The sequence below is a fragment of the Bacillus rossius genome, chromosome 5 (assembly GCF_032445375.1).
Source record: "Bacillus rossius redtenbacheri isolate Brsri chromosome 5, Brsri_v3, whole genome shotgun sequence".
NCBI lineage: Eukaryota > Metazoa > Arthropoda > Insecta > Phasmatodea > Bacillidae > Bacillus > Bacillus rossius.
Genome location: NC_086333.1, coordinates 12,982,600 through 12,999,530, shown reverse-complemented (window position 1 = coordinate 12,999,530; position 16,931 = coordinate 12,982,600). Strand labels below are relative to the sequence as shown.

Below are 16,931 nucleotides of genomic sequence, written 5' to 3'. Positions count from 1 at the left end.
GATGGGAATCCTTACAATTCAAGAAGATTTATTATTCTTCTAAAATAAAAAAAGTTTTTTTTTTTTTTAATATTCTTTATTAGTTTTGAAAATGTTTTAGCCTGACAACAATATTTAAAAGTCACAAAATTGTTATCTGTGTTTTGTATTTTTAGATTGTTCTTATTTTAAGTAATAGGTTTGCTAGTTTAATATTACCAATTCTTGTATGTACATCTTTGCAAGGATTTTCATTTTTTTGTGTAAAGCTCTTGAATCTTTACAATTTTTGTAATGCTTTTGACTATACTTAAATTAAATACATGACCTTTATTAGAAGTATAAGTGCTTGGAAATACTATACTCCAAATAATAAGGTCTAATATTTGGCAGAATAGTGTCAGTAAAAATGTGCTAACATTTCTTGGTCCAATATATGTAAAGAGCAGGTGATTTGTGGAAAAGTGGTGAAGGAACTCGGATTTAATACCATTTCTTGAACATATTCATTGTATTTTTGCACTGTTTGTCAAGGGAAAAAATTCAATAACGCAAATTAAGAAGTAAAATTAAAAACATATACCCACGGAGAACAAGCCTAAATCAGCTGTCAAACAGATATTGAATATCAGCACAAGTATTCAGTGGACAGATTAGTCATGAAAAATATAACAACAGCACAGATGAACACAGTGAGCTAAAAACGACGAGACAGTTTCAACAGTAACTGTAAATGCAGGCAGACAACATTTTTATTTCATGTCCAAGAAATTGTATCAAATCAAAATTTCCCTTTGTATGAATCATTTAAAAGGACTCGGTGGTATCCCTAATGCAGCCACAGGAGGTGTGAATGTTTACAGGTAACACAGCAGCCCAGAAGCTGGGCATATCTGCTCACCTGCTGTCACGGGTCACCGGCTCCATCTTCGTGGCCAGGGGCGTGGAGGGTAGTAACCCTGAGTCTCAGAAGAAGTTCAACATCGGCCTTAATCTCAAGTTCAACAAGAAGAATGAAGAAGTGAGCAATTGTTCATTAGGCATTTCACAGATCTTCTTCGAAGCATGTTCAACATTTTTTTCAAAAATTAAACTTTCTTAAGTTATTATGTCAGAAGGTATTGGTACAGTGCCGTGGGCATTACGATGATGAATGTGCATGTGGAACTCGGTCGTGGGGACCAGACTGGAGCTTCTTGTAGAGTCACTGCCTGGTCCTGCCTGGCCCTGCTCTTAGCGTCGGGCACGCTGCTAGATGTTAAACCTTATTCACTATGGGTATCACCCCTTGGTCGCTCCAGAAAAAGTTTATTTTTTTGTTCCAATTGAATTCAATAACAAATTCAAAATCAATCTGAATTACAAATATTGAATTTGAATGTAAAAAAAAAAAATATTTATTGGTAGGCCTTTGCCAATATCCGTATTTTAGTTTTAATAGAATACCTATACTGAATTATCATCTAATGCAGATATTGAATAGTAAGAATGAGAATTGGGAAAACACAAAAAAAAAATATCACATTACAAATATGTAAGAGTAATAAAAACTGGTCAAATTAAAATAATAGATTGTGTTAGTTCGAAATGTCATAAATATTTCGTGTTTCAAATTGTCCTGCTATTTGTACTGCTAGTGTTTTTTTTTTCGTGAGAAAAGGGGGGGGGGGGGGAAGGGAAGACAGTAGTGAAATAACTTTGCTTGTTTGTTGAAAGACTAATTATTGTTCCTGTTTTTTATTATACAGTCCTTTTATAACCTCTAAACTGGGTATTTATACCACACATATGTATGACTTAATCTCAGCAGTGAACGAACGTTCATATACGACAAACTCACGAGTTATGTTATGTCAAATATTTGTAATTAATTGAATATTCATTATTTGAAAGTAGTAGTAGTATTCAAAGTTAAATCGAATACGAATAACATACTGTTTGTACTCGTATTTGAAAATTTTAATGTTCACACAGGTGTAATTATTGTAATGAAAAGATTTATTCCATTACTTTAAAATATGTATGTAGGGACAAAAAAAATTTCACTTACTGCAAAAATGTATACAATTCACAAAAAATACAAATTTTTTATTTCTTTTATTTGCTGAATGTGTAGAGACCTGAAAAAAGTGAGGTTATTTTTTCTCAAAAGTGGTGTTATTTTCCCCAAAATTCGTGATATAAAAGCGAGGTTATTTTATTTAAAATTTATCTTTAATTTGACATCGTGGATATTTTAAATGAAGTATTCTAAGTATTCTGAAGTATGTCTGATTATTTGATTAAAAATTGAATACATATGCTGATAACACACAATTGATAGAAAATAACAAATTTAAATCATCATTTAACAAATTAAGTACTTACTGAATACAAGAAATTTCACTAAAGAAATTTTGTTATAGAGCACTTTAAAAATGGAAAGGCTAGGGTTAGTATAATGCTGCACTATTCTGATAGTGATAATAAATATTTACAAAAAAATCATACTGTAAGTTAGTTGTTAATTTTGGTCACCAAAAGAAAGCATGGTGAAAATTTCAATGTTTTTTTCTTTAAGGTTTTGTCGTCTGTCTGTTACAACATTATTGTAATGACTAAGCAGTCGCTCACTGTCTACATTGTTTGTGGGTTTCCAGACAGCTTGCAGCACTGCCAGTGCAAATTCACTGGACTTAGCACTCAGAGCGGTCAGAACTTGCACAAAATCTATACTCTTTTCAGTCTTTATTTCTTGAACCTCTTCTCTTAAAGCTTTGTAACCCTTAAAAATTTCTGTCTCTTCAATGTTCTTCATTTCAATGATACTTTTCATAGTGGAAATAACATTTTCGGTCTGGTTCAGGATTATATTTTTTGGGTTGAACAACTTGCTCAAAGTTTTGAAAACTGGAGCTGAGGGGTCACCATTAAATAACATTTGGAGTTTATCCATCGCAAGTGCTGAGGCCTTCTGGCATTCGTGTTTGACATGAGCTTGCTCACTCGTAGTCAACTTACTCATTGCACTTTCTAGAGATGAATGGAAAATTCCCTTTGATTTAGCTTCAAACCCGCTTTTGACACTTTCCACATCTCCATACAAGGTGTGGGCAGTGGGATTCTTCGCTCCTTCCAATTTAGTTAGCAAGTTCACAAGCTCTGATGCATGGTGCTTTATAAAAATACACTTTGCCAAAACTAACTTTACGTCTTTATCAGAAAGCGAGGACAGGTATCTTATCCCAGCATTGCTAGACACCTGGTCAGACCCCTTGAAAAATGAAATGATGTGAATGAAGTAATCTGCTAGGTAGAACACTGCCTTGAACCAGGCATTCCACCGGGTAACTACTGGCATAGGAAATGGTGTAGCGGGCTGTGGGGTTTCTTCTTCCAGATACTGGAGGTATTGGTGCTTTCTTTTTCTAGTATTTAGAAAAGCCGACTTAACATTCGACACAGCATTGTTAACATCTGTAAGTTCACTACTGAGCACATTCCCTACAAGAGAAAGTTTATGAGCCCAACACTGAATGTGGGACACATGCTCACCAAACAACACTTGTAGACTTTTGATACATTTTGTCATATATCGTGCTGCGTCGGTGACAAGTCCCAAGATGTTTTGGTACTGAACACCATACTTTCCCACACATTCTGTGATGACCTGAGCGCAAGTTGTAGCATCCGCCTTCTTCAAGAAATTAACAGACGCCACTACAAGTTTTGGCGGTGCAAATACGTCTGTAAACACTTAAAATAATACAACGAAAACACATCTGCCCATGCGGTCTGTCGTTTCGTCACAGAGAATGTAGAGACGATTGTCAGATACTACATCTTTGACACTTTTTAAATGATCTGCTGCTAGTTGGGGTGTGTATTTTTCCCGTAAGTTTTTCACACATGGCAAATCTCCACCACCTAAAACAAAATGAAAACTTTGGGGTAAGTAATTCTGAAGAATAGAGACTTTTGCAAAGTTGGGCTCACTGTCTGTAAAAGGGTAGGCCTAGACCTACAATGCTAAATTATTTTATTGCATTAGGATTTATTTTTACATTCATTCTGCATTCCAAGAAACCAAATAAGTTAGTGTCAATGTCTGTGGGGTAAAAAAAAAGTAACCTAACCTAAAATGCTACAGAAAAAGTAAGTTGGGCCTAATTACTTTAATACCACAGTAGAGTGGCCTATTAACATCAAGGAAATTAATTCACACACTTTTTGTAAAGAAATTGCGATGACATATTTTTGTACTTTGAGTTTTGTCTACTTCGAAGCAGTAAAAATACTAAATAAAGTAGGCCCACAAGTTACCAACTTGCCACCATATTTTTACTAAATAGGCTTAAGGTACATTAACTTACTTTACTAAACACGTGTGTATCACAAATATAATAAATATTTGGTGAGTAATTCACCAAAATAATTTTAGGAAACACTTTTAATATTGCAGGTAAGTTGTGTACAGATCGAGGTGGTGTTTTCACACATTGCAAAATGCAAAAAAAGAAACGGAGGAGGGTGGGGAATGAGTTGAGTTATACCCGGCCTCATGAAAGAAAAAAAAATTGATGCCTTCAGCTTTTCAATGTGTATGGACATTGGCATTAATTTTATTAAAACAGCGAGTTTCACCGACTCTCCGACATGGTTAGGCCTATGTACTGTAGGACCTAACAATACGTTATTTAATGACCTAGAATTAATAAATTCAGAAGAGCTTAACTCAGAATGCAACGGGGAAAAATCCTACCTTCAACGAACTCATTTAACCATGACTTTAAATGTGGGTCTTCTAATTTCTCCAGCGGTATATTTGCCTTGGCGAATGCCTCTGTCGTTTTCATTGCCATGTGTTCAATGTCGATTTTACGTTGATTTACGCTGCCGAAAGTCTCGACAACAGACGTCTGGATTTTCCTTTCAGAAGAACCACTCGTGTATTTTCTTTTAGAGATGACATGTTTTTCACTTTTTATGTGTTTTAAAATGGACATTTCCTCTCAAATGCCACTCTGCAGTTGCAGTATTTACACATTAGCGTTGATGCATCTGACGCATAAACACCGGCACTTTTAAATTCGTCGGCTCGTTGCCGTACACTGACTGGAAGTTTTGGCATCTTTAAACTTATAATAACGGCATGAAACTTTAGATAACTCACTCGTATGCGACAATCACGTCAAAACCCAAGAAGTGAAATCTGAAATGGCGATCGTTTCGCGTCGCGTGTGGAAGTTTTACTCCAAATCGATTAGTCGAACTCATTTAGATACAGCGACTTAGAGAACACGTATATCAAAAGAAAATGATAAATATTGATGTATTCAATAGGAAATATCGCCAGCTCGTAAATTCGTTAAATGAATCGTGAATAGTTCTTTGTTTACAACAAATTCGCGTTATTGACTCAAAACATAAAAAATCGCGTTTATACTGTGAAATAAAGAAATTCGTGTTATTTTTCGGGTTTATCGCGATCGCGAAATTTTCAGGTCCCTATGAATGTGGTAAAAGGATCAAAATTAGGTTTATCATAAATAAATGCAGGAAGTATGCTATAGCTGTTTTTCGTGCTGGTATATTGTGTGGGACTATCGACTAATACACCATTGCAACTATCACAAACACTTTTTTAATGTTGATGCAAAAGTGTGCCCCAATGTTTTTCTTCTGTAGTAGACCACAGTGTAAAACTTATAACTTTTATATGTATAGATATATATATTTTTTTTTTTTTCATTTTATTACACAGCATATGTGTGTGTGGGTTTAAAGATATAATTCATGTACAGTAGACTCCTTATTACCTATGGTAATGACTGACAAGGGGTTCATGGATAATCAAAAAACAAGTTTAAAGTAAAGTTTAAAAAAAAACCTTAAAACATTTTTTCATCCCAACTATCTGGACAAACACTGAAACAGACACCCCTCAAAGTAACGTCCTAATTTGTTCCTTTAAAACTGAGCGCTAGTCAAAAGAGCTTTATTTAAATGTATTTTTTTAAATAAGAGTAATTTAATTGTTTTCTAATAAAATTTTTGTGCTTGCTGACTACCATTTTAATAAAGACACTACTCCCGTTAAAATGATTTTACAGTACTAATATACGTTTGTCTAAATACATTAGTCGTACATTTAAATTTTGAGATTAAACCACCTAAAATTACATTTAATAGTTAATGTGCTGCATTGTTTATATTAGTGGTGCACCGATGCGGATACCGATGAATCATAATCAGCGATTATGGGTACTTACCTATTAATCGTAATTGGCGATTATCTTAACGATTACTTTGCCGATTATTTACGTCCCGGCGTAATTAAGTAGGTTTTTACCGTTTAATATTTTGTTACACATTTTAGGATGAAATACAGTAATATTTGTATATATTACAAAATTCATCTAACTCCGTCATATCATAATTACAGATATTTCGTTAAGTTTAATAAATCTCATTGCCTCGAACAATAAAAAAGACATTTTTCCTACACGTTTATTTACGTTTCGTCTTTTGTTTAGTGGCCTTGTACATTACCTATAGCCGGAGACGTAAAATAGATGGCACGCAATCAAAATACCACAAACAGTTGCAGTGGATTCTATGACAATCGATCTTTTAGAGTCATAGTAGTGGTTCAAAATCGTGGTCCCGATACCTTCTAGTTTTTATCGCTGCGTTTTACAAACTCGTTATGGGCGTCTTTGGTAACATTATCCGTTTGTTATTTGTATGACGTGAAAAGTGAAAAAGTATTTATAATTTTATATATTCAGTCAACATAAATAAAATCACATGTGCTAGAATTGGTTTTAGGTCATTTTTATATAATTATAGTGAGATGGTGAGTAGGGAGAAAAAAAGTGAAGTGTGGAAACATTTTTCTATAAACTCAAGTGAACAAAATAAAGCAACATGTTTACATTGTTAAACGGTAATTTCTTGATGCAACCTTATATGATAGTCAATAATAATGCTAGTTTTCCGCAACAAAAACTTACCCATTGTAAATTACAATTATTAGACTGTAGTTCAAGTTGTTTACAATAACAAATATAAATAGAAGTTAATTTAATTTACACTTTGCAATGACTTAATAGTGTATTTTATATATTTTTATACTGTTGTTATAACTGTATTCTCGATTTTACCTAATCTTGTTATTAAATTCACATGGGAATAAAAATTTTTGTGTACATTATTACACTTAAAAAAATTTCTTCATTATAATCGGTAACTGAATCGGTATCTGCCGATTATTGCTCTCATAATCGGTAATCGAATCGGTAATCGGTAAAGTCATATCGGTGCACCACTAGTTTATATGATAAGGCTTGGGCATAACATTTGTATGTACGCGCTACCAATATTTCTGAGTTACAAAATACGTAATAATGTTGTTGATTTTGGAGATGTATTATTTCAGTTATAATAAGATTTTAAAATGCATAAACTTAATGTTTTCTACTATTAGAAAGATTATTTAACGTGTTAACGTAATTCCTGCCACTATTATTTCCCAGAGGCATTTCTGATATGATTTGCAACTAGCGCATCCTAGTTGCTCAAGGTAAAGTAGCCTTGAAAGCTTCTGGCTTCTCTCTCCAGAGTTACTGCTGCATGCCTGACATGAGGAATAGTTGAATATAAATATTGGCTGAAACTTGGCCATCATCGTAAATAAATACACAATGAAGGAAGCGAATAGCTATTGAGGAAAGAGCAAAATATTGATGTTGCATCACATGATTAATTTGTTGCATTACTAATTAATTGCATTGGATTTAATGTTACACAAGTGACGTCATTGTGCGTGCACGGAAATAAATTAAAAAGTAAAAAAAAATTGTTTATGGAAGTGAAATGTGCCATGGTTAACCCGCAAACTGGATAATCCGCACCCGGATAATCGGGAGTTTACTTTATGTAAATTTTTCTGTAAACTTTCCTCAATTTTAGGATTAAAAAATTATTAATAGAAATGTATGAAAGCTCTTACATTTTAAAAATGTGTTTATTTGTTTTCAATCATCACCACAAAACTTGTGCATATTAAGATAAAAAATTAATTGCATAAAAATTAACATTTTGTTTATAATAAATTTTTTGTTGTATATACTACTCAGAGACTCAGAGAAATATCTTTTAAAGATAACAAATGTTACTTGCTTTGATGATATTGTGTGTCTTGTGGTCACCGAGATAATTGTATTACCCGGCAGGTCCCAGGCTACACGAGGAAGGATGGTCAAGTGTGGTTGTACTCACATAAAGCTGTAGAACTGGTCAAAGACTACATACACGAATTCCCAGAACTGTTTGAATATCTTGCTCAGAATACTGGCAATGATGTCTTCTATGAAAACCAGCTGTTCCCTGAAGGGTAAGTTATTGGGCCTGTTCAGTGCTAAAAAGCCAGAGTAATGTGTGACTGCACTTTTCAAGTACGTAATCTGGAGTCACTTACTACTGCCAAGTGGCAGAGGAACGGTTGTTCTGACTGGCTCACAGGTCAAAAGTCCCACAAAAGTTATAAATGATGGAAATGGTCATGAAAGTCCCAAGTAAGTAAATAATTATTTATATTGGTTGTTCTTGTTTAAGATACACACATTTGGGTGTAATTACAACATTAAATGGTTTGTGTATGAGAATTTTGATAGCGTGTTTGAGAATTATGTTCAGTACAATAAATATACTGTGTTTTCTCATATAATCGTTGCACATTTTATTCTAAAATCAAGTTTGAAAAGTAGGGGTGCAACGATTATGCAGGAAAAAAAATTTTTGTTAGGTAAAGTTATTCATAAAAACGAAACCCGTTCATGGAAAGTATATTTAATTAAAAAAAGGTGGAGTCTACAAGAGCACGCCAAACAATCTATATTAATAATTCCTTAAACAAAAACCTTTCTTCAACTTTAAATAGAAAAACCAAAACTCTAACGCGAACGCAAGCCACTTGAATCTGAAATGAACTAACTTGTCGTAGTACACACTTGCCACATAAGAATGCGGGTTATCAAATGTAGTTAACTCGGCACCTAACCGAGAGCACGCGCGTTGCCTACAATCGACGAGGTATCAATATTCGACTAGGTGCGCGCGCTCTATACGGGAAGCAACATATCCAAACATGAATGATGCGCTGGCTACATTTTTATAAGCGGTACGCCGCGGTAACGCAGACAATCAGATAAAGGAAATACGTTTAAAAGCGTCTTCAAAATAAAATTTACATGTCAGACAACTTTGTATTTCCGTTAATTAAATAAATCAGTGGTAATGACCGAAACAAATTTTAGATTATACAGTGAAACCTCTATTGGACAAATATCAAGGGACCAAAATTTGTTGTGTTTGTTGTAAAGGGGTTTGTTAAATGGAGGTTTCGCACGATATATTTCTAGTCATCATAAAGCTTCACATAAATGGCTAGAACTGTCTTTCTGACTGTTTAATACAATATGAGGAATTAAACATGAAAAAGTACATAGAATACACTTGTTTAATGGCATGTTTAATAAGGTCGAAATAAATCACTATCTTGTCCAAATCATCATTTATACATACTTTCACACGTTTTCGATTTGTTCCTACCAGAGAAGCGTTGTTTTCAATCTGTTCCCGGTTGGATAATATGGTCGAAAGTGTAGACGCCGGGATGTCGAAACGTTTAGCATTATCACTTTTTTTTCCAACTTCATCAACTGCATTTAAACTTTCTAATTTTATTTTAATGTCAATCTGTCGCCGCTTTTTAGGATTAGAATTCATTTTACAGTATTACCGTGTTTATTTCCGTAACTACGTGTGGAAATAAATAAACAACAGTGAAGACTGAAAAAAAATGGTAATTGTACTACACCATAGCTAAAAATATTTGCGTGTGCGCATCTTTAACCATAGAAACGCAAAATATACTAGTTCGTCTTGCCAGAACGATGGTACGGGAGGTTTCCGCCACTAGCGCTAAATGTACCCACCATTTTGAACAAAGTGTGGCATGTATACACGACGTGTGTTATCCATGATGCTTTGTTTATTTATTGTCTTCCGTGATGGTGCATATTATTTTAAGGTTATACGCACGTATTTTTAAGCAGTGAATGCAAAAAAATTAGTCGATGTCTTGTAGGAGATGTTTATTTTTGCGCGTTTTTCAAAAGCGGCAGTTGGTTGTAAAGGGAATTTCACTATTTCGGAACAAATAAAATTCTGTATTTTGAGGTTAAAACAGCATTGATCTTATGGAGGTTCAGCGGGACCAAAATTTTATTTCGTTTAACGGGGTTTTTAGTTAAATAGAATATTCGTTAATGGAGGTTTTACTGTACATACACCGCGGCGACGCAGACGATCAGATAAAGGAAATAACGTTTAAAAACGTCTTTATAAGAAAATTTACACGTCAAACAACTTCATATTTTTCCGTTAATTTATTAAGTAAGTGGTAATGACCGAATAAATATTAGATTTCTACTTTAAAATACATTGTTTTATACGGAAAAGATACCTACACAAAGCGCTCGGCATCTACTAACGGGACCAAAAACATCATGCAACATTTACGCGAGAAGTTTTTTTATCCCAATTTTGACAGCCTAAAATATGGTTACAACGATTACGCGCTTGCAACCATTATGCGATAAAACACGGTAATATATTGTTTTTGCAATTGTCTTTAGATGTTTTACTGCTTTAAAAAAACGAAAACTTATATTAATATGTATAGTTTTATTTATTGTAAATGTTAGCCGGCCCTATTGTACACTCATGTTTGAGTGACTATCTCTACAAGATTTTTTAATTTTAAGTATATTTATCAGGGTAACATCATAGTAACTTTAAAATTTTTTTTAAATTTTATCCTTCCTGCTTTCATGAAATGAAAAGACTTTTTTTTAAATATAATGAATTTTAATTGTGCCTACAGCAGTTAAACTTTGGCTAAGAGTAGGCATCATGCGTAGTGCATATTTTTGGTAAAATATTTTACATTCTCATGTTGAGGTTTGGCGCGATAGGTGCTACTCTCAGTGGGCTGCAGGCATTTTGGCTTGAGAGTGGTAGTGATACTTCCAGCCACAGAGGAACTGTGTAGCAAAATCTTTAAGTTGCCAAGCATGTGTCTGGAAACTGAGTGTATGTTTGAATATTATTAAATTTTCTACCTTTGAAAAAATTTGTAAAATTTATTTTTTTAGCAGTTCATTGCCTTGGATAAAATAAATACAGTCAAACCTCTCTGAAACGACCCCTCACGGTTCCCAGGAATAGGGTCGTATTAGGGGGGGGGGGGGGGGGTTGTAATAGATGTTTTCCGAAATTTTCAGTTGGTTTCACACAAACCCCCCCCCCCCCCCTCCCCTCACCTTTAAGAAATCAGCCCTACAATGGCAGGATGCTTTCACTCACAATGCTAGACGGCTTTGCTTTAAACCCACTTCAACCTTCATGACAAGTCCGTTGCCCTACAGGCCACCTCTAAAGAAAATATGTCAAAAGACAGTTTATTTTTACTGGTTGGTTTACATGTATGTTTTCTGCTTCCCATAGTTAAATACACTAGAACCCTGATGTCATGAACCCCGGATTTAACGAAGCAGTGATTTTAAAATACATTCTCGGGAACAGTCAAAAAATTGGACATTTTGACTAAAATGTGAAAATCAGAAAAAAATTTAAAAAAAAAAAAACAAAATGAAAGATCATTAAAATCTGTTAATTTTAACACAAGCCTATTTTTGTGTTGGCTTTAATACTTCCAAATATATTCATGTTAGAATAACAAAAAAATCATGGGATATTTCCTTTAAAAATATGGCAGCGGTAGGTTCTGCAACGCAAGTGGGCGCACACGAAACTCACCCGGCTGGCTGGCTGGCGGCAGCGGCTTCATGACGCATAAGCTCACCCCTCCCTCCCTTCGTTAACATTCTTCAAGGCTAGCTCATCCCTCCCAGACACACAAACCATCTAGTGTCCTCCCTTGTAACACCCCAACTTCGCTCTCCTTTCAAAAACCTTCAGTGAGAAAATTCTCTTTTCACCCTCCCTTCTCCTGTAAAATTGGGCTATTATGAATGGGGTACTAAAGCGGTGAGGGAGGGGTAAGATCGTTGTAAATATTTACGGACCCCCTCCCCCTCCCCCCCCCCCCATCCAAACACGCCCAAAAAAACGTATGTCAAAATACCTATGTCACTTTTCACACCAAGTTCGAGTTCAGTCATCTCTGGTAAGGAATTTACAATCTTTTAAACTTAAATATAAATGTATTTTAATAGCAAGGGTCCTATGAAAAGGAATATACCGAATAAAATCAAGCTGCTGTCACCAAACAAAGCATAAAACGGCCCAATGCTTGGTCGCTTCGTTATTCCTCGCGCAAGAGGCGAGACGTGGAATGTTAGAAGAAAGATAAATGCGGGGGAGACAGACGGCAGCCAGTGTGTTTCCTGCGTGGGGAATAAGTGGCGTAGCCTTTTTTTTATGCTGGGTGAAGCGACCTTTTTCCATCAACCCACAGGAAAAGATAATTGCTTGAGCTGTCAAAATAAACATCGCTGCGGCAGTTAAAACAAGTCGAGGCTGGCGTGCATCCAGTCGGTCGCTATGTATATCTACTCGAAAAACATAACATCTCAATTCATAACAAGATTCCTTATAACCTACACGTATTGCCGGATGTTTTCAGCCTGATCCATGCAAGTTCTTTAGCCACGTTTTGAATGAAAACAACTGGCGGGCCAGTGTTGTGTCCTGTTTTGCGGACACATAAAGCTTTTATCAATTTGCTAACATTTTAATATATTTTTACTCTCGTTAAAATTAAGCAGATAACGTGATTGTTAACAAGTACAAGCAGCGCACGGTACGGGGAGAGGGTGAGCAAGGGCGAGCGAGCAGCTGACTACCATGTTCACATAAAATCGGGGGGGGGGGGGGGGGGGGGACCTGCATAAGTCATCAACAATAGTTTAGAAATTCAAGCCAGAAAATATACCAAATCGGACTTCAAAAACTAAGCAAACATTGTCAACTGATAGTAATCAAAATCAAGAGAAATCCAGCAGGTAGCTTTCTTTGCCTTAACTGCGTACCACACTAGACACTCACAAAAAGCTAACGTAAACACGTTGCCACAAAAACCTTTATCTGCACCTGCCGGCAAAGGGACGTGGAATGGGGGTTGTCAAGCGCTGACAGCGGTCGACAGGAAGTGGTATCTATTTTTAGATATGCGCTGCTTACGGCAGTACAGCACTCGGCAAGAGAAACGCAGTAACACGCTACTCACCACAAGAAACTTTTTTTCTGTACGATTTTCTTCAGATTTTCGGCAATTTTTTCACGGTTCTTTGAAATCGGGTTGTAATAGAGAGGTGGTCGCAATAATTGGGGTCGCAACAAAAAGGTTTTACTGTATGTGCTTCTTCAGGAAAACTCTGTAAAGTTCAGGCTTTTACTTGTTCTGTATGGCTAAAAACTATGTAAGAAATCCATCAACTTAAGAATTGCAAGGTGCAAAAAATTAAATTTCAAAGTTTTAAAAGACTCTTTTATAAAGCAAAAATGCAATGCAAGCATCACCAAACTTTCTACATTTCGCGTTTCAGCTTATGTTTTACCCTTCCGTATTGAAATTAAGTGCTTGGAGAACTTTTAAATACCAAAATGGAATGTGCATAGAAGCCTGCAGTTGTTTTTTATTTACATGATTTTTTCACTTGTTAAAATTTTAGCAACTTTTTAAATAAAATATCTAACAAGTTTATATGTTTTAATGAAAAATGGAAAATTAACAAAAGAAGTCTGCAGAAGAAATTGGTTTTCTACTGTTTTACTATTTCAAGTTGTAGCATTGGTGACATCTTGTGATTTGTTTTGCTAATAAATGACTGTGATTTTCTTGCAATTATTTGTGTTTGCAATTTAGCATTTACACATTTTATAAATCTGCCTAAAGGTTAAATAAACAAGATTTGCTTTACTATGCTGTGATTATAAAAATTTTGGTTATTGGCTTTGCATGTTTTCTAAGTGAAAATGTAAGGTGGTAACTGTTAATGAACATAATCTTACACCCATAAGTACCCTGTTTATGGTGTGAGACGGTGTGTGTTCAAACTGACATTTGTAGAAAAAATTGTCACGAGATACAATTGGTATTTAAAAAATTGGTGCTTTGTGATTATGAATTTCGTGTTTCACGAAAATAAATATTTAAATAATCATATTTGTTTAACCTTCGTCACTTGAATTTATTAATTTTGTAATTAATAACTATAACTTTTGATATAATAATTTATTTATTATTAAAATTTTGGTCTCATACTGGGTTCATACAATTTTTAAATTCATATATTTTTTTTAACTGTTAGTGGGGAGATGTACATTTTTAACTTATCATTGCAGTTTGAGGCATTTCCGAGTTCGGCATAAAAAAGTACGAACTTACATAATTTTTCATTAAGAAATATGGAATTCTTAAGGTATTTTGATGTAGTTTAGAAATGAAAGCTAATATTGTGGATTCTATGTCTTGCTGACAACTTCATATCTACCTAGAAGGGAAGTGTAAGAATTACGGGCTGTAAGGAGTGGATTGACGGAGCAAAGTGGTGCAGTGGTGAGTTGCTAGACTCCCATTCTGGAAGACACAATCTCAAATTCCAGCCCGGTAATTGTGATTTGGTTTTCTATAAGTTTCCAGATCACAAGGTTCTGTACTAAAGGCCATAGCGGATTACTGTCTCTTGTGATTTTGTAGATAAGATATAAATCACAAATTTAATTGGGAAAAAATCTTTAATGAAGATAAATGGCAAGTGATACACATGGAGTTCGTTTCTTAACTACAGTGGAACCTGACAACTGCAAATAATAATGAAACACTTAAGTCCAAAGTTAGATTCAGTTTTGGTTGCTCATTTTGCATTGTTCTTTGATATCATTGCCTTGACTTAACTTAACTGGCTCTAAAATACTTATCTCTTTAGAAAAACCTTACTGACATGATAACTTAGTACTGGGAAAGCAAGAGGCCCTTTGGCTCTGCTGACAACTATTGCATTGAAAATTCTGTACCCTATTGCTGATACTTGTTTGGTGATTCTATGCTGATACTTGTTTGGTGATTCTAATATCTTCAAACTAAATATCTAAATCTTAGTTCTCAAGGAGTACATCTGACTTGGCTCTAAACTTCTATGCTAAATTTGTTAAATCTTCTTCTTTAATTGTTTGTTTTAGCCACCCCAAGAAGCACAGCCATTCAAGTTGACATGATGAGGATTAAACTAATGTTTCGTGTCAAGGTGATTCATAGTGTTGAAACAGCACAATATTCATCCATCCTTAGTGAATGTTCTGGACGGTTACTGTGCAGGATAACATATACCGTATTCTCTGTTGTAAGTCATGGCATCGCATAATATCCGCACTGAACCTACACACTAGGGGACGCAAGGTTTATCATTGCTGTTTGACATACCTGTGGTATAGTAACTGGAGGATGGGTGTGTGGTTGTTGTAGACCAAAGTATAGCATGCCTCGGCAAGGGAAGCTGAGACTGGGGCAGGTTACATTCTTGCACAGCAAAATATATTAAAATGGATTGTTTGTGTGAATGTGTGTTTTTTTTTTTTTTTTTTTATGTTATTTTCACATGTGCTGTCCCGAGGTTTGCCTGCAGACACCAGGTGTGGGCAGCGACTTCCCCTGCAAGACCTCTAGGCACCTGTGTCCATGTTTTTCTTTGTTTTTGTTCATGCAATATAATGTGGTTTTAACATTTTGACTCAACAAAGAGATTTATGGTCATGTTTGATTGTAATTTTTACTAACTTAATTGGTTTTAGGTCTAACAAGACTGCAGAAATAGTCAACTGGTTAAAAGAGCAGCCATACTCTAAAGCTGAACATTTGCCTTGTGGTTCTGACATGGTTGATGAAGACATAGTTCGAAAACTCGAAAATTTGGTGGAAAATTTCTATAAAGCAAACTTGGTTGGAAAGAGTATTACAATGTGTGTTAAACCACACGTCCTCTATAAGGTTTGTTACTTTTATATATATTTTAATAATATTTATTGAAATGGTATTGGAGTAATTATTTCACTCGGAAAATAGATAAAATTCTTTATTTTCAACTGTTATTTAGCAGCTCCCAGCATCATATTAGTTTTTACATTTTAATGTAGTTTTTTGTATAATTTTCCTACCTTGTATAGTACAAAAAATCAAAATTAACTAGTAGCAGTTATGAAAATATAGTAATTTTTTGAGAATAATACAGCCCTCGGTGGCTGAGCAGTCATATGACTCACCTCCCACCAAGACCTTGTGGGTTCCTTTCCGTTGCCTTTCACCTAGATCTGTTAGAGTTAGAAATGTGGCAAATGTTGCTGTGAGCTGGCAGGTGGCATTCCGTCGATGCTCCAAACCTACCTCAGCCCACTTCTCACACTTCACTACTTCTGTTCCTCTGGAAAGAAAGCCAGCTCCATCAAGAGTCAGGCCCATTCCGTCCATGTACGCTCTATCCTTGGCATGACACTACAAATGGATTTCTTTCATTAAGATGTACCTATTTTATTTAACTCTTGATTGTATAAAGTAAGTGGTTTATAACATTGCTATGTTCAGAAATTGTCAGTAAAATTACTGGGTATATTACTATGAAATAATGTATAGTACGTATTTTATACTGAAGATTATGTAATGTAGTTATGGTCATGAAGCCAATTTTGATTAGGTGTACTTACGGATACTTAAGTGATATCTTAATCATTTGATGTGTTGTCAAATTGGTAACTAGGCAGTTTCTCACAAATGTCTAGTTATGTTGGTAACTTGTAACATAGCATAGTTACTGCCCTCTGCTAATAATAATTGAAATGAAAATATGTTGTTTTACTTATGTCCTTACCATGTTTCATAATTTATACTC

At 34.9% G+C, this 16,931-nt stretch overlaps 1 protein-coding gene across 3 annotated transcripts in view; it reads left to right on the top strand.

Moving 5' to 3' along the window:
- LOC134531598 (5'-3' exoribonuclease 1) overlaps positions 1 to 16,931 on the top strand; it is a 373,786-nt gene that overhangs the window by 238,738 nt on the left and 118,117 nt on the right. For all 3 annotated transcript variants that reach the window (XM_063367328.1, XM_063367329.1, XM_063367330.1), the window contains exons 20-22: positions 843 to 1,000; positions 8,196 to 8,356; positions 15,841 to 16,036. In XM_063367328.1, the coding sequence (XP_063223398.1) occupies positions 843 to 1,000; positions 8,196 to 8,356; positions 15,841 to 16,036 (515 nt within the window). The remainder of the gene's footprint in view (positions 1 to 842; positions 1,001 to 8,195; positions 8,357 to 15,840; positions 16,037 to 16,931) is intronic.